At 42.7% G+C, this 25,424-nt stretch overlaps 1 protein-coding gene across 4 annotated transcripts in view; it reads left to right on the forward strand.

The window, feature by feature from the left end:
- LOC126481554 (uncharacterized) overlaps positions 1–25,424 on the forward strand; it is a 148,904-nt gene that overhangs the window by 95,627 nt on the left and 27,853 nt on the right. For all 4 annotated transcript variants that reach the window (XM_050105394.1, XM_050105393.1, XM_050105395.1 and 1 more), the window contains exons 5-7: positions 17,284–17,399; positions 20,325–20,493; positions 23,303–23,385. In XM_050105394.1, coding sequence (XP_049961351.1) covers positions 17,284–17,399; positions 20,325–20,493; positions 23,303–23,385 — 368 coding nt within the window. The remainder of the gene's footprint in view (positions 1–17,283; positions 17,400–20,324; positions 20,494–23,302; positions 23,386–25,424) is intronic.

Raw genomic sequence — 25,424 nt, forward strand, 5'->3', positions numbered from 1 at the left:
CACCAGAACTCCTGGCAGTGGCTGCTGTGCCAGACGGCCCTTGCTGTGGCTGGGTGGCGCCCCTGATTAGAGTGGGTGGTACTAGGGTGGACGCCTTGCGCATGAAGCGACAAAAGCTTCACCATCCTGGCCATTCTGTGGCCGTCTCTAAGAGTGGTAGCAGACGTGACACTCCTCCTTCTGATCCTTCGGCCTTCCCTTCCCTGGCCACCCCCTGGGTGGAGGGTCAAGCTCGCCGGCTTGGGTTGAAACCTTTCCCTCGGTACCTGGTTTGTACCAGGACCGATGGTGGAAGTTTTGCCACGACCAAGCCTTTGAGATGATTGAAGATAAGTATGGCGAAGTGGAATCGATGAGTAAAATGCGATCCAGTGCTTTGCTCATAAAGACATCTTCTGCTGCCCAATCTGACGCCCTGCATGCTTTTGACTGTCTCGGTGATGTCCCAGTCTCTGTCACGCCCCACAAATGGTTGAACTCAGTACAGGGCATTATTTTCCACTGAGATCTTCTTCTCCAAACTGACAAGGAGCTCCGTGCTAACCTCGAGCGGCGAGGGGTTCGTTTTATCCGCCGTGTGCAGCAAGGCCCTCCAAACAATCGCACCACTATGGGCGCCTTTATCCTGGCCTTCGAGGGCAATTTCCTCCCAGTGAAGGTCAAGGTAATGGTGTATCGGTGTGATGTAAAACCTTATATTCGACAACCGATGAGACACTTCAAGTGCTTGTGGTTTGGACACGTCTTCCCGCTGCACCTCTGATCCCCTCTGCGGTGACTGTGGGTGCCCCCTCCATGAGGGGAGTGCCTGTGCTCCCCTCATGTAAATTGTCATGGACAGCATTCTCCATGCTCGCCTGTATGCCCAGTGGTTGTGAAAGAAAGGATGATACAAGAGTACAAAACCTTAGATCGGCTCAGCTACATTGAGGCTCATCAACAGTATGACCGGCTCCATCCCGTGTCTGTCTTCTACTTTTGCTTCCGTTATGTCCATTCCCCCTCCTACCCCCAGCTCCACCCCATTCGCCCCATGCCTTCAGCCTCCTCCTCCCTCTCGTACTCCCACTCCCCGTCAGTACCCGTACCCAACCCTTCGGGTGCTGCTCCCCCTCCCCCGCCGGAGAAGTGCTCCCCTCCTTCAGTGGCCGCCGGTACTGGAGCTCCCTCCCGGGACTCCTCTTCTCGGAACCCTCTTGGAAGGCAATCTACGGCTCCACATTGGCAGCGTGATCCACGGCCGGTGGGCGCCAGGATTGCCTGGTGTAATTCCGTGCCTGCCCTCGCTGAAGTCTGCCCTTCTCTTCCTTCCCCTGAGTGCAGCCTTCCCCTCCTCCAGTCAGTGAACCAACAGAATCTGACCCCACCTCTATGGATATTACCCCGTCCTTATTGGTGACGGATGGCGACTCGGCAGCGTGACTGACTCCGGTCCCTTTGCTTCCCGTTTGGACTCCGGCTTGAGAATCCTCCAATGGAACTGTAATAGGTATTTGCATCACCTTCCAGATTTGCAGCCCCTTCTTTCCTTCTAGTCTGCTGCTTGTATTGCACTCCAGGAGACCCATTTTGTCAATTCTTACTCACCCGTCCTTTGTGGGTTCCACACTTTCTCTCAGAACCGAATTGGCCCTTTGTGGGCTTCTGGTGGTGTTTGCACCTTGGTCTGCAAAGATATCGTTAGTAAATGAGTTCCCCTCCATACCACTCTGGAAGCCATTGCTGTCAGGGTCCATTTGGCCCCTCCAATAACAATCTGTAATTCTACCTCCCACCTGACAGGCTGCCCACATCCCATGCCCTCACCAGACAGTTGAAGCTGTTCTGGCAGGACTTGACCTCTGTTTACTTAACACAGGCCCTCCCGCACACTTTAGTGTGGTGCACAACACTTTCTCTACCATTGACCTCTCCATCTGCAGTCCCGGCCTTCTTTCCTCCATTCAGTGGGGCGTCCATGACGACTTATGTGACAGCGAACATTATCTGATTGAAACTTTCTGGCAGATTAAAACTGTGTGCCCGACCGAGACTCGAACTCGGGACCTTGCCTTTCGCGGGCAAGTGCTCTACCAACTGAGCTGCCGAAGCACGACTCACGCCCGGTACTCACAGCTTCACTTCTGCCAGTACCTCGTCTCCTACCTTCCAAACTTTACAGAAGCTCTCCTGCGAACCATGCAGAACTAGCACTCCTGAAAGAAAGGATATTCTGGAAATTATCCGATTGATTTGACCTTCCTTCAGTGTCTCTCGCTCCGTCACCCTCCCAGGTAGGCCATATCTAAAGCTGATTTGGGTGCCTTCTTCTCTGCTGCCATCTCCCCCTGTATTGCCACATGACAGTGTTGATGAATCTACTCAGACTTTGACTGCTGCCATCCTTTCAGCAGCTGTTTTCGCAATCCCTTCTTCCTCAGGTTCCCCAAACCGGAAGATGGTCCCTTGGTGGACTCCGGAAATTGCTGCAGCCATAAAAGACTGCCGCCGTGCTCTTCAACACTTCGAGCGGCACCCTTCTACTGCTTTTCTTCTGGTCTTTAAATGACTCCCTGCCCGGGCCCGCTATCTAATCAAATCTCAGAAACGGATTTGCTGGGAACGATATGTAGCTGCCATAGGACCACACACCCCCTCTTCACAAGTCTGGGCAAAACTCAGGTGAATTTTTGGCCACCATCCTCCCACCGGGGTTGCAGGAATTTCTGTGCATGGTGTTTTCCTTACCAATCCGGACTTTGTAGCAGAAAATTTTGCTCAACACTTTGCTCAAACTTCGGCATCGGCTCAGTATACACCCACGTTCCTTCTCCTGAAATAGCACTCAGAACAACTACCTTTGTCTTTTGTTTCTCGCTGCTCAGAGCCTTATAATGCTCCATTCAGCGAGTGGGAATTTGCCAGCACCCTCGCCTTTTGTCCTGACACGTTTCCTGGACCAGATCGGATACATAACCAAATGCTCCAACACTTATCAGTGGCTGGCCACCATTATATCCTGACCCTCTTCAACCGTCTGTGGAGTGAGGAGTCTTTCCTACCCAGTGGCAGGAAAGCATTGTTGTTCCAGTGTTGAAGCCGGGGAAGCCACCTCTTCACTTGGGTAGCTACCATCCCATTAGCCTTACTAACACCCTCTGCAAGCTCCTTGAATGCGTGATGGGTCGGTGGCTGTTTTGGATCCTTGAATCCCGCGACCTTATGTCATCGACTCAAAGTGGTTTTCGCTGTGGCTGCTCTACGGTGGATAGCTTGGTGCACCTGGAGTCTGCTCTCCAGTCGGCTTTTGCCTGTCGGTAACACCTCTTTGCAGTCTTCTTTGATCTGCGTAAAGTCTATGACACCACCTGGTGCCACCACATCCTCACCACTCTCCACGAATGGGACCTTTGTGGCACTCTGCCTATTTTTATTCGTAACTTCCTTTCTTGTCGCTCTTTTCGAGTCCCAAGTTGGCTGCTCCTACAGTACTCCCCATCGGCAAGAAAATGGGGTTCCACAGGGTTCCGTGCTGAGCGTCCCTCTCTTTCTAATAGCCATTAATGGTCTGGTGACAGCTGTTGGGCCGACAATGACCCCTCTTTGTATGCTGACAATTTTTGTATCTACCTCGCTTCCTCTGTAATGGGCGCTGCAGAACACCATCTACAGGGGGCAATCTGCCGGGCGCACTCATGGGCTCTCTCCCGTGGCTTTCAGTTTTCGGCGGCCAAGACATGTGTCATGAATTTCTGCCGTCGCTGTACAGTCCATCCCCAAGCGTAACTGTTCCTCAATGGCCAGCCCCTTGAGGTAGTGGATACCCATCGCTTCATGGATCTGGTCTACGATGCCCAATTGACCAGGCTCTTCGACAGCTGAAGAGGACGTGCTGGTCCCCTCTCAATGTTCTTAGGTGTCTGTGCAATACCGCCTGGGGTGCAGATTGCTCTGTTGTCCTGCAATTGTATCAAGTGTTGGTCCAGTCTCGTTTAGACAATGGAAGTCCTGTCTATGATTCTGCGTCGCCTTCGATGCTGCAGCCCTAGACCCCATACACCACTGTTGGGTCCGACTTGCGACTGGTGCCTTCCGGACTAGCCCCGTACTGCGAGTTTTGTGCCAACAACAGCTGATATCTTATGTGCTCTGCATTCGCTGCACCCCAAAGCACCCTAATTATGGTCTCCTTTATCTGGACATGGTGATTACGCTGCCGCAGCGGCGGCCACGATGTGGGGTTACCGTGGCTGTCCGCATTCGGTCGCTCTTTTCTGAACTCCAGCAATTCCCTTTACCGCCTATCTTCTCTGCTCACGCACGTACCCCTCCTTGGTGCGTCTCTTGGCCACAGCTCTGTCTTGATCTCTCAATCGATTCAAAGAATTCTGTCACTCCGATGGCTCTTCGCCACCAATTCTACTGTCTCCTCAGTTTACTCCAGAGTTCAGAAGTGATTTATACTGATGGCTCCGTGGTTTCTGGCCGCACTGGTTTTGCTTACACCTATGCGCGCCGCACAGAACTTCGTTCCTTGACCGATGGCTGTAGTGTTTTTACTGCAGAATTGGTAGCCATCTTGCGCGCACTGGACCATATCTGCTCCTGCTCAGGCCTATCCTTCACTATATGTAGTGACTCATTGATCGGTTTGCACGCTATCGGCCAGTGCTTCCCTCACCACCCGTTGGTCATCGCTATCCAGGACTCCCTTTCTCTCCTTGCTCAACGTGAATGCTCGGTGGTTTTCATTTGGACCCCAGGCCATGTTGGGATTCCTGGCAATGAACTTGCCGATCGACTGGCTAAGTTAGCTACTACCAGGCTGTCTCTTGTTATAGGCATTCCGGAAATAGACCTTTACTCGGCATTATGTCGTCAGGTTTTGGGCCTATGGGATGCAGAATGGCACACTCTTTCTTCACCGAACAAGCTCAGGGCGATTAAGGATTCTACAACTCCATGTCAGTCCTCCTCCTGGGCCTCTCGTAAAGCCTCTGTCGTCCTATGCCGGCTCTGCATTGGCCGTACTTGGTTGACTCACGGTTATCTCCTCCGTTGTGAGGAACCCCCTCTCTGTTGTTGCGGATTGATGTTGACTGTGGCTCACATCTTATTGGACTGCCCCAACTTAGCCACCCTGTGACGAACTTTTAGCCTTCCGGACTCGCTACCCCTGGTGTTGGCTGACAAAGCCTCAACAGTGGATCCCGTTTCGTGTTTTATTCGTGATGCGGGTTTTTATCACTTTATTTAACGGAGGAGCCTTCCACCTTATCGGTGAGTGGAGGGGTGGCAGGCTCTCGTGCTCCCCCCTTCGCCCCAACTGGATTGGGCCCTCTGCCTTCCCACTTCTTTCCTTATGGGGTCTGTTATATCTTGAGCATCTCTCTTGTCTCCTGTGCTTCTTCCTTCACGCCCCTGTCATTAGTCACTTTCTTTCCCTCACCTCGTCTTCTGTCCTTTTCCTTCCTTCCCAGTCAATAGCTTATCATTTCATGGATGTTGTAGTTCTCTCTTTCAATGTGGGATTTTATCGGTTTTAGTTAATCTCAGGTCGGAAGGACTGATGACCGCCTAGTTTGGTCCCTTCTCCAACCAACCAATCCTCCTTGCTTCATCCATCGTGTGCCATTTTGCTTCTGAGGGAGCAGAATTCCTTAACTTCATCTACTTCGTGATCACCAATTTCAGTGTGAAATTTCTCACTAATATTTACCATAGCCTTTCTTTTGTTTACTCTCAGTTCATCTTCAATGTTTACTAGACTGCTCTCTCCATTCAACATGTCCTTTAATTCTTAATCAATCTCACTGAGGATAGCAATGTTATTGACAAATCTTGTAACAGCTGCCCTTCTTAATCTAAGCACTTTGTGGCGAGGCGGGGTCGGTCGTCTGAATTTTTGTTAATGCTGTCGTTCAGTCCACCTACCTTGACAGGATTCTTGCCATTGTCCCTTCACTCTGTGGTAGCAGATACATGCTAGGTAGTATAAAGCAGTGTTGATGAAACCACCACCTAATACCTACCATACAGAGGCCACATATCTCTAGATGAAAGTCAGTTCCTGAAAGTTCACGATCATAAAATCAGTCATTCGGGATCTTCAGTCTATTTGCAGAAAAGCGTAATCATTAGATTAAATCTGCTTTTAATTCATATTGAAACACATGAAATGGCTATCAAGCCCATATTTAATATGGTAAGACATTATCATTCAAATTTCCCTGTCTGTCTAACAAATATTCACTCAAGAAGCAGCCAGAATTTTAGTAAGTCTGACCCGACTAATTTTCACATTCTACCAGTCAGAGACCCACTAGTGATTAATCACCTCTTCAAAATATTCTAAGTAGCTGGCCCGAGCTGAGTGCTTCTTGTGACAATATGTCCTACAGAGACGATTTAGTTCTTTAATTATTCTTTTGCCATATTTCCCTGTGGAAAATAGGCTGAAATCTTTATATGTTCTATATTCCTTTTGTTTAAACATTCCTCAAACCTCTTGGGCACAAATTGTGGTCCATTATCTGACAACATGGCTTTCGGCACTCCAGTATTTACAAACTAATCTTTCTCTTATACTAACAATTACTTTGGATTTTGCCTTCTTTATAGGATAAAATCTAACATACTTCGTAAATCCATTTACCGGTACAAAGACATGTTCACAACCCTCCCCTAGACAGGAAAAGGGCCAAAAAGGTCCACAACTACAAGATCTAGCCTGTTTTGAGGTTCTACAGAATACGTTTGTCCCTGTACAATCCTATTATTTGCTCACACCTTCTGACATCTGTCACAAGATTACAGCCATTTCTGTACCCTGTGCCACATGTTATCAGAAATTGCTACCTCATTCAATTTCACAATGCATTTCCCGGCTCCATAATGCCCTTAGTTCCCATGCACATAATCTGTCAGCAAGTCCACATGTTGTTCTGGGAAACAGATGCACCATTTTTCCTCATCGTGTTTTCTTCACCTAAATAGTATCTCCTGATGTATATTGCAATATTCCACTATTTTTGGAAAATCTGGATGACCTAGCCACTTTTTACGAGTTTAAAATTGTCATCTTGATTTTGTTCCCTTGTGAGGTTCTTACAAATGCATTTAAGCGGTCCTTCTTCCTGTAATTGTATTGTTGCCAAAAAAACATCACTCCATTCTCGTTGTCCTAAAGGATCTACTTCCTGCCCGTTTTCTTTAACATTTCTAGGCAGTATGTTGGCTGCAATGTCCTCTGAGCCCTTTATGTACTTTATATCAAATTGCTGGAGATACATTGACCACCACCTCAGTCTCCCGTGTTTTAGTTGGCATGTCTGCAAAAATATTAAGACCCTATGGTCAGTATGAACTATTGCTTTGTGGCTTAATAGGTAATGTTCAAATTTCTTTAGCCCAAATATAACTGGTAGAGCTTTCAGCTCCGAAATGCCATAGTTCTTTTCTGCCTGTTGCAATAATTGACTAGCAAACGCGATCATTTCATGAACTTGGTAAAGGCATGGCAAAGTCAGGATGGTTTAATATATGACTACTTAGCAGTGCCTCTTTAAGTTCTTCAAAGGCCCTCTGATACTCATTTGTCCATCTAAACTGTACATTTTTCTTTAATAGTTCTCTCAGACAAGGTACGTTGAATAATTGTCCAAGCACAAATTTTTGACACAATCCAGAAAGGCCAAACATACCTTCTAATTCCTTTCGGATAGTAGGTGCTAAATAATCCCTAATGGATTTAATTTTTTCAGGATTGGGCCTAATTCCTTTTCCATTAACAATATGTCCCAGGAATTTTATTTCTTTTCTAATAAACTCATTTTTTGTGTAATTTGAGTTTCATTCCACCCCTTTATATTGCTTCTAAAACCTTATCCAACAACATTCAGTGTTCTTCCAAGTGGAAGTTGAAATCAACACATCCTCCACATAAACTGTAATTCTTCTTAAAAACTGGTCACCTAGCACTTGGGACATTGCCCTAACAAATGCACAAACACTGATGTTTAACCCAAAGGTCACCACCTTGTACTGATAGCACCTTCCCTCGAACAGGAAAGCTGTGTATTTCCTAGATTCTTTCGCTAAGGGTAGGTTCTAGTAACGACAAGTTACATCCATCAATGTGAAAAATTTTGCTACTTTAAATTTTTGCAATAATTCTTCTATATTTTCAGGCCTATCACTCTCTTGAAATATTATTTTGTTCAAAGCGCTAGCGTCCAAAACGAGCCAAATCAAACTGTGCTTTTTAGGCACCACAACCAGTGGGTTTTTATACACGCTAATTCCCCTTTCTGTAATGTCCCACATAAGCATTTTCTGAATCATATATCTTACAGCTTCTTTATGTACTTCGGCAACAGCGAATGACTTTTGGAAGAAATGTGCATCCTCTTTTACAGTTAGATAACATCCGTAATCTCGAACTAGTCCTGGCTGGTCAAACACTTCCTGATGCCTGCTCAAAATTCGTTTCAGCTCATCCTTTTGTGTTTCTGTCAAATCCAATAATCCCTCTACTTTTTCATTTATTCTTATTCGGATGTTTTCTACCTCAGAAGGTTCTACTTCCTTCCTTTCGCCATACTCATTATACCCCACAACATCCTCTTTTTTTTTTTTTCTGCACTAACATATAGGCATGTCACTTTACTCGTCGGATTCATATTGCCATTTACTAATAAACGGAATAGCTATTATTCTTTCCTACACCACAATGACTGCTTCATTATATCCAAAATCCACTTTTCCTTTGTACTTTTGTAAGAAATCTGCTCCCACCAGCATTCCCATGCCTAAGCCATTTATTATAAAAAAATTCTGGTCCAACTGTACATTGCCAATACTGACAGGTAGCATAACTTCATGTTTAACTACTTTCTTACTTTTTCCTGTGGCTACAATAATATTTATGCCATTTACTGCCATTATAACCACATCCTTACTAGCAGGGAGAGCATTCACAAAACCCTGTGACAGTGCACATAAATTGGAACCACTACCAGTAAACAAGGAACCTTCTCATTAAAAATAGCAACTTCTTCTATTATAGGCTGTCCTGCAGTTTTCTCTCTGACTTCAGAATCAGGTTCATCTAACAAATCTTGCCTTACTGACTTCAGAATCACGTTCATCTAACAAATCTTGCACTATTCACGGAGTCTTCTTCCTGTTTAACTGTGGCAGCTTTAATTAATCTGTCCACTACTGTCAAATCAAAACACTTCTGCAAACACTCTCCTCCTTTGATAATAATATCGGATTCTGGAACCCTTCCTATCGTGTTGTCAGAATTATCAAAATAACCCCCTGCTTCCTCCACTTCTGTTCCTTCTTCATCACTATCAGACACTACTCCTTCTAATCTACGTAAAACTTCCTCTGCCCTCCTGCATTCTTCCTCAGGTACCTCTAATACCATTTCACCTATTATAGTGCTAATTCCACAGTTCCATGTAAGCTCACCATCTGCATTGCAGTGCTCACTCACACTAACATCCTGTTCTGAATTGGTATTTTCTAATAGTTGCTCCTCATTACCGTGGTTCCTGGAATCGCTGTTATGATCTTTTCTTGCGCAAAAATCTGCTACACTTCCCTGAAAAACACATGTTGTGATGTTAAATCTTTATGTATATCGTTCTTATTCCTAGAATATAATAGAGGGAAACATTCCACGTGGGAAAAATATATCTAAAAAGAAAGATGATGAAACTTACCAAACAAAAGCGCTGGCAGGTCGATAGACACACAAACAAACACAAACATACACACAAAATTCTAGCTTTCGCAACCAATGGTTGCCTGACGAGGCAACCATTGGTTGCGAAAGCTAGAATTTTGTGTGTATGTTTGTGTTTGTTTGTGTGTCTATCGACCTGCCAGCGCTTTTGTTTGGTAAGTTTCATCATCTTTCTTTTTAGATATATGTTCTTATTCCTAGTATTGATACTGTGTACTAAGCAGTTAGTTGGAAAAAGAGATGTATTATTTACAACAAATTTCATTAAGGACTAAATATACTGAGAAGCTGTGATTAATGTGCCCATTTCTTTTAATAGCTTTCGACATGATTTTCTTGGGTTTACACTATTCATTACTCTTATTATATGCTTCTGTACTCTAAAATTTTTTTCTCTGTTTGTGGAGTTACCTCAAAATATGATACCATATGACATAATGGAGTGAAAATAAGCAAAATATGCCAGTTTTTTTATATTTATATCTCCTATGTCTGACATCATTCGCAGTGCAAACACAGACTTGTTTAGGCGCTTTAGCAGTTCATTAGTATGTTGCTCCCAACTGAATTTATTATCAAGTTGTAATCCCAAGAATTTTACACTCTCAACTTCTCCTATTTCCATGTCGTCAAATTTTATACACACACCAGAAGGAAATCTCTTGGAAGTTCTGAACTGCATATAGTGGGTCTTTTCAAAGTTTAATGACAGTGAATTGGCTATGCACCACTTATTAATGCCAGTAAAAATTTGATTAGCTGCCCTTTCTAAATTTATATTTGATTTACTTTTTATTGCAGTGTTTGTATCGTCAGCATATAAGACAAACTTGGCATCTGGTAAGGTAACAGATGACGGGTCATTAATATACACAAGAAACAGTAGTGGACCTAGGATGTAACCTTGGAGAACACCACATGTAATTTCTTCCCAGTCAGATGATGTCTGATTGTCTACTGCTGAAGTGTTATGTAATGACACCCTTTGTTTTCTATTAGTAAGATAGGACTGAAACCACTTTGCAGCACTACCAGTGACGCCATAATATTTTAATTTACTTAAAAGAATGCTGTGATTCACACAGTCAAACGCCTTTGACAGATCACAGAATAAGCCAGTTGCCTCTAATTTGTTGCCCAATGAATTAAGGACATTTTCGTTGTAAGTGTAAATAGTTTCTCAATATCAGAACCCTTAAGAAACTCAAACTGTGACTTTGACAGTTATTTTCACTAAGGTGCTTAAGTACACGCTTGAACATACCCTTTTCAAAGATTTTTGAAAAAGCTGGCAAAAGTGAGATCAGTCGGTAATTTGATGGCATTTATTTGTCCCCTTTCTTGTGACGAGGTATAACTTCAGCATATTTAAGCCAGTCCAGGAATGTTCCTGTGACGATTGATTAATTACACAAATAACTTAAGATATGACTAAGCTCACATGAACACTCGTCATTTCTGATCCTAGTGTTTTTATTTTATTGCTGGATGTATTTATCTTCTTCTCATAATGCAGGTGTTTAGATTTCTGGATAGCCTTCTTCAATATTTTGCAGTAATTTTTGTAATCAGCTATAATGCTAGTATCAAAGGTGTCACTACGTATCAGATAGTGTTTCCTTTTTGTCTCACGTGATATCTTTATCCCTTGTGTGATCCATGGTTTCTTATTAGACTTCTGCTTAATTTGAGTTACCTTCAGGGGAAAACAATTTTCAAATAAGGTGCTAACTTTATTAATGAATGTTTTGTATTTTCCATTTGTGTCTTGCGTGCTGTAAACATGCATCCAATTAATTTCTTTGAGAAATCTCCTAAATTTCTCAGTTTTTGACTGTTTTATTGCCCTTCTGTATTCAGTTCTGATAGATGTTTTACTCTGACAATTTTCAAAATTTAATGTTAAGTGTTGCATGTCATGGTCAGATAGCCCATTTACTACTGACAGAGCACCGTGTGTGCACAAAATGATGGGCAGCGCCTCATGGCAGCAAGTAGACACGCAGCGCGCAAGTGGGAGAAGACGGCAAACGATAAATCGCAACAGCACTAGGTGGAAGAATCCAGTGATCGAAAAGAAGACCGTTGTTGTTTAATGTCGGAAAAAATCGGATTCCATATCTTACTTAGAGGAAAACCTTTATCCCTGTTAATAATATTACTTGATAATCTAATTTCAGTGGATTCTTGAAGAACACATTCCCAATAGCAAAAAGCAGGAGAGATCAATTGTGTCTTGTCGTACATCATCCTGTGTCCTTCATTAAGGCAGTGTTCCACCACTGCCGACTTCTCAGGCTGGAACAACCGAGTGTACCGATGATGTTCCGCACACCGGTCCTGAATAGTTTGAATAGTTTGACCAATATACTTCTTTCCACAGTGACACGAAATTTCATAAACCCCGGGCTTCCTCCAGTCTAAATTATCTTTAACTGAGCCAAGAAGGGCTCTAGTCTTGGCCACTGCCGTAAACACACTTTTAATATAATATTTTCTTAAAATTCTTGAAATTGTGGATGATATACTTCCCGCCAAGGGTAAATAAGCAACAGTTTCAAAAGCATCCTCTATTGGTGAAAAGAGCTTATGCCAATTCTGACGAGCAACATTTGAAAGAAGAACTTGATCATTTGAAGATTAAAATGAATCTTCAAATGATTAAAATGAATCTTCAAATGATCAAGTTCTTCTTTCAAATGTTGCTCGTCAGAATTGGCATAAGCTCTTTTCACCAATAGGGGATGCTTTTGAAACTGTTGCTTATTTACCCTTGGCGGGAAGTACATCATCCACAATTTCAAGAATTTTAAGAAAATATTATATTAAAAGTGTGTTTATGCCAGTGGCCAAGACTAGAGCCCTTACTGCCTCAGTTAAAGATAATTTGGGCTTGAGGATGCCCGGGGTTTATGAAATTTCATGTCACTGTGGAAAGAAATACATTGGTCAAACTGTTCGAACTATTCAGGACCGGTGTGTGGAACATAAACGGCACACTCAGTTGTTCCAACTTGAGAAGTTGGCAGTGGCGGAACACTGCCTTAATGAAGGACACAGCATGATGTATGACAAGACACAATTGATTTCTCCTGTTTCTCACTGTTGGGAATGTTTTCTTAAAGAATCCATTGAAATTAGATTATCACTGTTAATAAAGGTTTTCCTCTAAGTAAGATATGCAATCCAATTTTGTCCGACATTAAACAACAATGTATTATGTTAGAGTATAATGACTTTTTTGGAGACTAGAAATCTACTCTGTAGGAATCAGCATGGGTTTCGAAAAAGACGATCGTGTGAAACCCAGCTTGCGCTATTCGTCCACGAGACTCAGAGGGCCATAGACACAGGTTCCCAGGTAGATGCCGTGTTTCTTGACTTCCGCAAGGCCTTTGATACAGTTCCCGACAGTCGTTTAATGAACAGAGCAAGAGCATAAGGACTATCAGACCAATTGTGTGATTGGATTGCAGAGTTCCTAGATAACAGAACGCAGCATGTCATTCTCAATGGAGAGAAGTCTTCTGAAGTAAGAGTGATTTCAGGTGTGCCACAGGGGAGTGTTGTAGGACTGTTGCTATTCACAATACACATAAATGACCTTGTGGATGACATCAGAAGTTCACTGAGTCTTTTTGCAGATGATGCTGTAGTATATTGAGAGGTTGTAACAACGGAAAATTGTACTGAACTGCAGGAGGATCTGCAACGAATTGACGCATGGTTAAGGGAATGGCAATTGAATCTCAATCTAGACAAGTGTAATGTGCTGCGAATACATAGAAAGAAAGATCCTTTATCATTTAGCTACAATATAGCAGGTCAGGAACTGGAAGCAGTTCATTCCATAAATTATCTGAGGAGTGATTTAAAATGGAATGACCGTATAAAATTAATTGTCGGTAAAGCAGATGCCAGACTGAGATTCATTGGAAGAATACTAAGGAAATGCAATCCAAAAACAAAGGAAGTAGGTTACAGTACACTTGTTCGCCCACTGCTTGAATACTGGTCACCAGTGTGGGATCCGTACCAGATAGGGTTGATAGAAGAGATAGAGAAGATCCAACGGAGAGCAGCGTGCTTCGTTACAGGATCATTTAGTAATCGCGAAAGCGTTACGGAGATGATAGATAAACTCCAGTGGAAGACTCTGCAAGAAAGACTCTCAGTAGCTCAATACGGGCTATAGTTGAAGTTTCGAGAACATACCTTCACCGAGGAGTCATGCAGTATATTGCTCCCTCCTACGTATATCTCGCAAAGAGACCATGAGGATAAAATCAGAGAGATTAGAGCCCACACAGAGGCATACCAACAATCTTTCTTTCCATGAGCAATACAAGACTGGAATAGAAAGAGAACAGATAGTTACTCTCCACCACACACCGTCAGGTGGCTTGCGGAGTATGGATGTAGATGTAGATCTCGTGCACGCGCGGTGCTCTGTCCGTGGTGTATAAAGGTTTCCGTCATTGCGGCTGGAATTCAGTTCCGGCGAGGTAGTGCACAAACATTAACTCACCTGAAGATGGCGGCTAGCTGGTCCGCCAAAGTATTGTGTCTGGACGACGACATGACCTGGCTGCAAACCTATGAAGAATATCAACCGGCTGTTACTGTTGAAACTCCTGGATCACCTGTGGATGGAGAAGGAAATACCATGAGATTGAAGAGTACCTTTTTTCCTCTCAGGAAGACCATTCTTCCAAACAGTGTTCAGTATCATATTTTGCTGGCCTCTTAGCACATAAAGTGCATCCAGAAGTATGGTTTGAAATATAGGGAGGTACTTACTTCTAGCAGTGACATCCAGGAGGGGAGAGAAGCGTTTCTTCTCCATAAAAATAATAATTATGGAAAGGATGGAATGCTACTCGCCATAAAGTTGACACAATGACACATTGAGTTGCTGACAGACTGTTACACATTAGGCTTTCGGCAAAAGCCTTCATCAGAAAACAAACACACACACACACACACACACACACACACACACACACACACACACACACACACACCGACACCATGCAGGCTGCTCAGGCCAGACTGAAACAGAAATGTGTTGAATGGTAGCAACAATCCATAGAGCAACAGGGAAGTGGTAGGAATAGCAGGGTATGATTGACGGAGGAGGAAACAGTGCTACCTGGCAGAGTGTGAAGGTACTAGTTGGTGGCCAGACAAGGCTACCTGGTGCAGTCTCAGGAGGCTGTGGGTAAGGGAGGGGGGAAATAGAGAGTGTAACAGAAAGGAGCAGAGAAGGTGAAAAAGTTGGTGGTTACATTGGCAGAGAGCAGTGCACAATGAGGGTGAGAAGATTTGTGTTAGGAGGAGCTGATAGGACGGACGGGGCAGAAACTGTTGTGTGCGGATTGTGGGGACAGTTGGTTGCCGTATGTTGAGGCCAAGGTGATTTCGAGAGTGGAGAATGTGTTGTAAGGATAACTCCAACCTGTGCAGTTTGTAAAGGCTGGTGGTGCAGGAGAGGATCCAGATGGCATGGTATGTGAAGCAGCCATTGTGATCAAGCCTGTTATGTTCAGCTGTATGCTTTGCTCTTGGCCACAGTTTGCTGGTGGCCATTTTTCGTGATGGATAGCTGGTTGGTAATGATACCAATAAACCGAGCAACGATTACAACAGAGCTGGTACATGACATGACTGCTTTGACAGGTGGCCTGGCCTCTGATGGGATAGGGTACGCCTATGACAGGACTGGGCTAGGAAGTGCTGGGTGGTTTGATTGGGCATACCTTGCACCTTTTCCAGGGGAATGGGATTGGGAGTGGGATGGGGATGGACTAGGATGCTGTGGATCTTGTGGTGGTGACAGAACACCACTTTATGAAGGTGGACCTTGGACAGGATATCCCACATATCAGGGCAATATGATAGATAATTGAAGCCCTGACAAAAGATGTGTTTCAGTTGTTCCAGTCCGGGGTATTATTGGATGATAAAGTGGTGGCACTCTTTTGTAGCTGGCCCATCGGGGGTGGCAGGAGAATTTGGTGCTTGCGGGGAATATGGCAGAGGTCTGGGGGGATAGCGCCTACCTGTGAAGGCACTTGTGTGACCTCCAGCATACCGGACAAGTGAGCTGCCGTCACTGCTGATATGCAGTCCCTTAGTGGCTGGGCTGTGTGGAAGGGTAGCTGTCAAAATGCAGGTACTGTTGGTAGTTGGTGCGTTTAGTGTGGACAGCGGCGCAGATGGAGCTATCAGAGAGGAGGAGGTTAATGACCAGGACGGTGGCATGCTGGGTTGAGGAGGACCGAGTGAAGTGGATGAGAGAGAAGGTGTTGAGTTTGTGAAGGAATGGGGGTATGGTGTGTTGGGCCTGAGCCCAGATCGTGAAGATATCATACTGAACCACATACATCCTAGAACAACCTCTGCTCCCTCCACAAGATGCTGCTACTGTTTAATCCTGACTATATACTTCACATCTCTGAAATTGGGTCCCTTCCACTCCAGCACCTGGAAGAGCACTAGAAACTTGCTGAATTCCTACTGCCACCTTGGGGCATTGCTATTGGACCCCTATCTTATCCACAGTGTTCCTCCTCGTCAACTGTCATAGCACCAAGACGCTATCTAGCTGACCTTTGAAACTTGCCACATCCCCCAAAGCTGCTTCCAACAATCCACTAAAATCAAAGCTGAACCACTCCCAGAACACTGTTATTAACTTTTGTACCAAAATCATTAGCTCCCCACAGATGTTTCAGTGCTATCCAAAGACATCGCCTTTAGCCCTAACCAAATTTATTAATGACCTACTCTCCTTCTCCTGATGGAGATAACTGCCTGCCTGCATCTCAATGGGTCATATTTACGGTGAGTAGTAGTCTATCCTCTCGATAATTGTATTTTCCAACATGGACTTTCCATTCTTTTATTTTCCACAAAAATTACGTAACTGGCAATTTTTGTGTTTCTTCGGCTGAACTCAGAGCTCAAACTGGCGAGTTCACCAATGTTTTTGAAATGTCTGTACAGGTATATGAATTCTAGTCTGTAAAGTTTATTTACAAGACAAAATAAAGTTTAAGGTTCTTAACTACTTGAAACCAGCACTTGAAAAATTTCACTAGCTGGATTACAAGATATGTGGAGAACACAGACCTTTTATTTTAAACCATTTTACTGAATGCAAACTGTATTATGGCTACAGAACAATGTTCAAACATTAATTTACCAAAAGCCTCTCAAAACTTAAGGGACTAAAAAATATGTAGTTTATTTATATTGTGTTGAAATACCAAAAGGTCAGTTCTCTACTCTTTTCTATTTCATTGCCTTTTTCCTGCATCACTCTAACCCATTTGCCTGAAAGGAAGTAATAAATTAAATCTGAACAAAACAGTACATTTTGTTACAGTAGTTGATGTGCTTACAGCATAATGATGATGTTCTCTCTTGTGTGTGTGTGTGTGTGCGTGTGTGTGTGTGTGTGTGTGTGTGTGTGTGTGTGTGTGTGTTTAAATCTCCATAAAAAATTACATTTCTAGTAACTGGTGCTATTTATTCTTTTTCAGATCAGATACAGGCTTTGTACGAGTCTCGTGAGGAATTTCACAGATCTCAAGTTAAAGAGAAAACCCAACGAAGGATAAATGTGGACGACACTATCCTGGTGACCATCGTTAATAATGTAAGGCAATTGATGTAAATAGCCAGGCACCTGTTTTTCTAATTTTGCTCATTTTAATAATATGAATGAACTCTTTTTCATAAAAACCTAGAATTGTGTCTAACAAGGGAATGGTCCAATCTAATATGTCAAAACCTATCCTGAGAAATTTTCCCACAGGAGGAATACACTGAAAGAAACGCACTGTCAAAATGTTAGCTGTGAAAGTGCACGCTAAGTATAAAATTTAGTCACTCAGCAGGCATGAGATCTGGAGAACAAGCAGACACAGCCGTGACAAGAGAATGTAGTACCACATAGTGCGAAGTCCAAAGTGAACACACACTCAAAAACACACACACACACACACACACACACGAATTTTAAGCATTTACACCATACCACAAAGTCTCAAGTTAATACCCCCCTCCCCCCATTGTTCATATTGATGACAGCTAAACTGTTGCAGTTGTAATTGTGAAACAAGTTACTGGCAGCGAAAACTAAGGCGTAGCACAGTTCTTACGATAACTTTTGAATAAGTTTATTTTACTAACAATAAACAGTTCCTTGTTTATTTCCTGTAGTTGTCAAACATGCGAATGTGTACTGGATGATGCAAACAAAGGAAAATTAATGCATTCCGGCACTTCACAGTAATTACCAGGTTATTTAGACAATGTTGGAACAGAGTAAGAAATGGTTGTGGCTGTTGTCCTGCATAAAGTGTTGCTTACGAGGCGCACCTACCTCGCCAGATTCACAAAACGTGATGATGATGCAGAACGACAGTGCACAAATGGCGTAAGTTTAGCTATACTGTTACATCAATAAACCTATATTATATTGCCTGGTCATTTTCTGAAAAATTCTTAACACTGTTGAAAAACTTCTTTATTGAGGGGCTGAGTCACACCATTAGTCCAGAATGGAAACCTAATTATGTTGATAGCCTTTTGGTCATCCTCCTAATTACAGAGGTGTCCTTATGTCCAGGCCAAGAGTCCAGCAAAAGCAACGAATTATTTTCTGCAACTGATAAGAAGATATTTCAGATGTGGTATTGAAAATTATTCTCTCCTATTTTTCCAGATTTTGCTACATTGATTACAAGATATCTGCAACTAAACAGTCCTTTTATTAATTTTTGGCCATAATTTGCCTTCGAGGTTACTGAAGGTGGATGTAAAGCTGCGGAAACTGTAATCCAGTGATACTTATCACTGTAATTATATAACAATACATTATATTATTAGTGGCATTATTGTATATGAATGTGTCATGGCATCCATCAACTGCACAAGCTACTCTTGTCATATTTTATTTATTTATTTCCTCCCTTGAAATTATAAGGTTGTATACACAGTGTTTTAGGGGATAACAAGAAGCTACGAATTCGTCTACAGTACTACCTATTAATGACATCTCCTTTAGACATTTACGTGAAGTAAGCTTCATTATTTTGCAACTTCCTTTCCTGTGTAATTTTCTGAATCTGCTTAACCAATTCAAAGAAGCCTGGAAGTCAGTAATGCTCATCTCACTTGCAATTCAGAGGCCCAGTTGCATAGAACTCCCTCGTTTGAATAGTTTGTCTTCCACACTTTTGCAGGTTATATCTTGGGGCATATTTCGTACTGCATGTAAGTATTTTTTTTTACATTTATACAATTCCAGTACGAAAGAAACTAGCTTTGCGGACAGTGTAATTTTAAGTGTTTTCTCCCTCCTTAATTTAACGAAATAATTTACAGCCTTTTCTTTTTCACTGAGAGCTATTACCATGTCTCCCTTGGGCTAGGAAGTACTGTACTTTTGCTCTGGACTTCGTAACAATCATTGTTCTAACCACAGTTCACAGAATCGTCAGAGTTACTTCCTCATTCTTCTAATGTTTCCATAACTTTTAATGACATTTTGACATCATTCAAATGAATGTTCAAGAAATTAACTAATATATAAAAAACTTTTAGTCCTTTGAGAGAAGAAGGTGATTTAGATTGCATAATACATTCATCTTATTTTATCTTTGTGAGGATGAAAATGTTAATTGGATACTCTGGAACTTACACACAGACAAATGCTGTTAGCAAGCATATACTAAGAAAACACAAAATTAATTCAGTCGTACCTCTTAGCATACGAATGCATTGTGCCTTGTCATTTGTTTACTGATGTACCGTCAATCAAGGATGTGTGTTTGACACAATGCATGTGCACTGTCCGCTACAGTTCTGGTAGGCGTGCACATGTTTCCAGTCACCTGGCAAGCTACGAATTTAACAATTTTCAACATTTAAAAAAAATACTTGTAGTGTGTCTTAGCAGCTAAAACTCTGACATTGCGTTTTTTAGGTGTATTTGTTCCATATGAAAATATTTCAGACCAGATTTCAAAATGTTGGGTTGGACTATTCCCTTGGAAGTATAAGGGTAGATTGTTGATAAAATTATAATATGGTATCCAAATATAAGTGTTGATTTTTACCAGTTTTTTCCCACTCGGTGTTGAAAATGTGACATAAATATTAGTACAAAGTCAATAATTTATATTTTTTTGTGAAACTAATAAGACACTAACTTAGAGGTGAAGCAGCAAACATATATTTGTAGTGTTTATGTAAGAAAATTAAGATTTTGAATCCCTTGGCTGTTTATTCCCAAACAGATTATCATAATTGTTCACACTGCACTCTCTGTTGCCAGTTGAATATCATGGCCAAAAAGCCCCTTTCAAACGGGATAAACATTCCCTAGTAACCAGTGCTGACAGGCAAATTAGAGTTAATGTTAAGTGTCGTTCAGATTAGTTTTTCATTTAGTAATTCATTTAAGCTCACCAGACGATTAACAACTATTTTATTTGTTGTGTTTGTAATGAAATTTAAATTCATTTAATCCCACTGTGGGACCTATTAATTTACATATATGTTTATTTACATACAGTACTACCGAAATTCCTGTAATGAAGACTGTAGTCATCAGGGAAGTCTACTAAGTGATTGGAGGACTGATGAGGAAGAGAGGGAAATCCAACAAGACCAGTTGTATAGGTGCCGCGACCATCACCGTGGATATTTAAAAGAAGTTTCTACAGTGAGGCAGAAGTATAGAAGTAAGTGCTTCCACCCACTCTTCCATCATCACCACCCACATCAGTTCTCCCTTTTGTTGCTGTTAAAATAATTACAAATATCTGTTTAGACAGTTCAAGAATTATGAGGAAGATGGATTGCTGCTCACTGTAAAGTTTACACATCGAGTTGCAGACACAGACAACGAAAAGACTGTTACACTCTTAGCTTTTGGCCAAAGCCTTCGTCAGAAAAGAAAGGAAAATGTATACACATATTGACACAAGCAGGTACACTTCACTCACACGTGACTGCTACCTCCAGCCCGTCTAACCAGATTGCAACTGTTGCCTTGAACAAAAGCAGCAATTGGTAGTGGGGCAGAGAAGGGGCAGAGATAGCTGGGTACAGTTGGAGGGTGAGACGAATGCTGTCGAGTGGAGTGAGCTGAGCTGGGCCTATAAGGTGTTGGCACAAGGCTCCCCGGTGTAGCATTGGGAGGCTATGAGGGAAAGGGAGCAGAAAAGGTGAGGAGCGGAGAGGGGTAGATGTGTGCGTTTGCAGAGAGCGACACACAGTGAGGGTAAGAAGATGCGAATTAGGAGGAGGTGATAGGACAGAGGGAGCGGAAACTGGTGGGTGGTGGTGGTGGTGGTGGTGGTGGTGGTGGTGGTGGTGTGGGACCGTATGTTACCATAAGTTGAGGCCAGGATGATTTCAGTAGCAAAGAATGTGTTGCAAGGATAACCTCCATCTGCACAGTTCAGAACAGTTCATGGTGGAGGGAAGGATCCATATGACAAACGTGAAGCAGGCATTGAAAACGAGCATGTTATGTTCAGCTGCATGTTGTGCCACAGGGTGGTCTACTTTGCTCTTGGCCAGAGTTTGGCAGTGTCCATTCATCCTTGTGGACAACTAGTTGGTAGTCATACCAATATAAAAAGCTCTGCAATGACTGCAGCAGAGCTGGTACATGACATGGCTGCTGTCACAGGTGGCCCAGCCTCTGAGAAGGTAGGATAAGCCTTTGACAGGACTGGAATATGAAGTGCTGGGTGGGTGGATTGGGCAGGTTTTGCACCTGCGTCTTCCACAGGAGTATGATCCTTGTGGCAAGGGGTTGGGATTGGGAGTGGCAAAGAGATGGACTAGGATGTTTTGAAGCTTTAGTGGACGATGGAACATCACCTTGAGGGGTGTAAATGATCTTGGATAGGATTTCCCTGATATCAGGGCATGATGGTAGACAATAAAAGCACTGGTGAAGGATGTGGTTCAGTTGTTCCAGTCTGGGATGGTATTGGGTGACGAAGGGGCACTCCTTTGTTGCTGATTCTTGTCAGTGATGGGAGGATTGGGGGTGTGTGGGGATATGGTATGGTAAATCTGTTTGCAGATTAGGTCTGGGGGATTGTGCCTGTCTGTGAATGCCTTTGTGAGAGCTTGAGCAGACTGGGCAAGGGAGTTCTTGTCACTGCAGATACACCGTCTCTGGGTGGCCAGGCTGTACGTAAGGGATTTTTTAGTGTGGGAGCAGTGGCAGATATCGGAAATGCAGATGCTGTTTGTGATTGATGGGTTTAATGTGGACAGAGGTGTGCATGGAGACATCAAAGAGTGCCCACGAAGGTAGCATGCTGGGTTGAAGAAGACCAGGTGAAGGGAATGGGGAGAAGGTGTTGAGGTTGTGAAGGAATGAGGATAGGATGTCTGGGCCCTGAGACTGGTTAGTGAACCTGAACCAGACTAGGATTTTGGTTTTCTGGGAGGCTACGAAGGTTTCCGTTTGATGACCCATAAACAGATTGGCATAGTTGCAGTTATTGCACAGCTTTTTGTATTGGCAGGACTACCAACTAGCTGTCCACCAGTATGAATGGCCATAACCAAACTATGGCCAAGAGCGAAGTGGACCAGCCTGTGGCAAGGCTTGTAGCAGAATATAACATGCTTTATTTCAATGGGTGCTTCACAATCCCGACCATCTTGATCCTTCCCTTTACCGCCAACTTTCCAGAACTGAACAGTTGGGATTTACCCTTGCAGCTCATTCTCTGCTCCCAATCTCATTTACAGCTCATTCCCTGCTCCCAATCTCATTTACAGCTCATTCTCCGCTCCAAATCCCATTTCAGCCTCAACATATGATAGCTTACTGTCCTTACACCCTCCACCCAACAGTTTCTGCCCCCTCTGTCTTACAACCTCCTACCAATTGATGCCGCTTTGCCTTCACTGTGCCCGTTCTCTGCCAACGCACCCACTAGTCTTTTCCCCTCTCTGCTCCTCTGCTTTTCTGCTCCCCCTTTCTCATCTGCCACAGCCTCGCAGTACTTTGTCAGGTAGCCTTGTCCTGATACCTTATAGCCACAGGTCGCTCACCTGACAGTTCACCTCTCCCTCCAACTGTACCCAGCTCTCTTTTCCCCTTCTCTGCACCACTCTAGATTGCTGCTTTCGTTCAACACAACACTTACTGTCTGGCTGGAGATAGTGGTCATGTGTGTATGTGATGTACCTGCTTGTGAGAATGTGTGCTTTTTCCTTTCTTTTCTGAAGAAGGGTTTGGCCAAAAGCTAAATGTGTAACAGTCTTTTCATTGTGCCTATGAGTAACTTAGCATGTCATCTTTATGGTGAGCAGCAATCTATCTTTTTCATAATTGTTGATTTTCTGACCTGGACTTTCCATTGTAATTATCACTGAATACAAAGACATAAGTATTCTCAGCTGAAAATACAGGTGGTGGTGGTTGTTGTTGAATGAGAGACAGTATGTTTAATAGAGTTAAGTTGAGTTCCCATGATATAAACCAACTGAAATTTGATTGAGGTTTTTTATTTTTAGTGAAACCATCTAAATTACGAGAACCAGTAAACTGTTATGAAGAGCTGTATGTACAGAAAAAGTGGTTTGAAGATAGTGTAAATGTAAGTATGTTTCGTGTACTGGTATATAAAGTTTTCTGTGTTTCAGAAATGTGCTGTGCTAAATGTAAATTATGCGTTTCCATAATTTTTTTTATGCCCTTAACAAGTTTTACCACAAGATTCCATATGTTTTGTGATAGTATATAGAACAAGAACACATGGTTGTTAATCAATAATCATAAAACATATTTGGGTCCAGAAGCAATATTAAAGCACATTTCGTACAGTGCAAAGTGATAAATTTTTATATAGTTTGAAGAGTTTCCCAGAGAAAAATATTTGTATTAGATACATACAATTCTTACCAGTGTTTCATCCCGTCCATTAAGTCTCCTCTGACCAGGGGTTCTGGATGACTTTTCTGTAACTCTCCCCGTTTCCCAAACCTTGCCAGTCCTTTTCCTACAACCCTTCTTCTTCCCCCTCAACCCTTCTGCTAGGAGGAGAAATCACTGGCTCTGAAAGCTTGCACATTTCGTTAAATTTTGTGTGTGTTTTCTCCTGCTGTTGCTTAATGAGTGAATTATATATCTACCCAGTATATAAAGTGTTATAATTGGTACAATAAGCTTATATCACATTGATGATAGTAGAAATATTTAATACTTGATGTAATCATAAACCTCAAACATGAGTAGACAAAGGCTGAACTTGCTTATATCATTACTGTTCCATAATATCCCTTATTGAAAAGCAATAGATTAAAGGAAGAAGGGAAAAGGTAATTTTATTTGAGACACCCATATTCTGAAAGCCACTGAGGCAGGGTGTGGAACCTGATACTGGGCTGTAAGTGATAAAGACAAAGCAGCACAGTGTAAGAAGGAAGAGAGAAAAGAACAGAGTAAGATTATTACCCCGTATCAGGAGCTGATCAGTGATGTTGAAAAATGTGTGTTCAACCTGGTATTAGAGAATGCAGTAAGATCAATAACCACAAACCCAGGAGGCAATATTTATAATAGGCTTCTTCAAATTTTAACGTATGCAGATGATGTGGTAATAAGTGCCAGAAGTACAGAGGCACTTACATCAGCTTTGAAAAGTTTGAAGCCACTGCCAAGAACCTTGGTCTAAAAATTAGTGAGACAAAATCTAAGTACATGGTAACTGAGAGAGTTAGAAGAAACACAGATGAGCTCCAGTTGGAAGGGTACAGCTTCGGAAGAGTATACTGTTCTATATATCTTGGCTCAGTAATAACATCAGAAAACAAAGTGGAGGCAGATATCACAAACTGAATTAAGGCTGCCAACAGATCATATAGACCACTCTACTCCATGCTCAAAAGTAAGAACCTAAGTAGGAAATTAAAGCTGACACTTTATAAAACAGTGATCAAACCAGTTCTTATGTATGGAAGTGAGGCACGGGTGCTGACAGAGGCTTTGGAGAAGAAGCTAAGTATCTGAGATAGGAAAGTGATGAGGAAGATTTTTGGTCCTGTAAAAGGAGAAGTATGGAGAATTAGGACTAATGAAGAAGTAAGGTCTCTGTACAAAGAACCTGATTTTGTAATCTCATTCAAAATGGGAAGGCTAAGATGGCAAGGAAATGTCCAGCAGATGACAGAAGAAAGGCTCCTGAAGAAGCTGATGATGGGACATCCTGGTGGTAGAAAAAGGAGAGGATGACCACGTGTGAGATGGCTGGAAGATGTGGAAGCTAGCCTGAGAGCGGCGGGAGTAAGAAGGTGGCGCAGGCGTGCGGAAGACCAAAACAGACTGGAAGTCTGTGATTGAGGGGGAAAAGAAAGGAAGAAAGAAAGAAAGAAAGAAAGATCACTGATGTTACAGAAGAAATTCTTTCCACGGAAAATAATCCAATTAAAGTATTTAATGCACACACTACTTCAGTAGATGGCACTATTTGTTACAACATCTCGGCATATATAAATTAACCTACCTCAGGGCTGACAAGTGATTGTAGTTTTACAGTGCAGTACTGTCTTTAAACCAGAGATGTATGCTGGTAAGTTAATACTTTTGCCAGAATATTACTATTGAGAGACAAAATTTGAAACTGTTGTTTGCCTAATA

Source organism: Schistocerca serialis, chromosome 5 (genome assembly GCF_023864345.2).
Source record: "Schistocerca serialis cubense isolate TAMUIC-IGC-003099 chromosome 5, iqSchSeri2.2, whole genome shotgun sequence".
In the NCBI taxonomy this organism is placed as follows: domain Eukaryota; kingdom Metazoa; phylum Arthropoda; class Insecta; order Orthoptera; family Acrididae; genus Schistocerca; species Schistocerca serialis.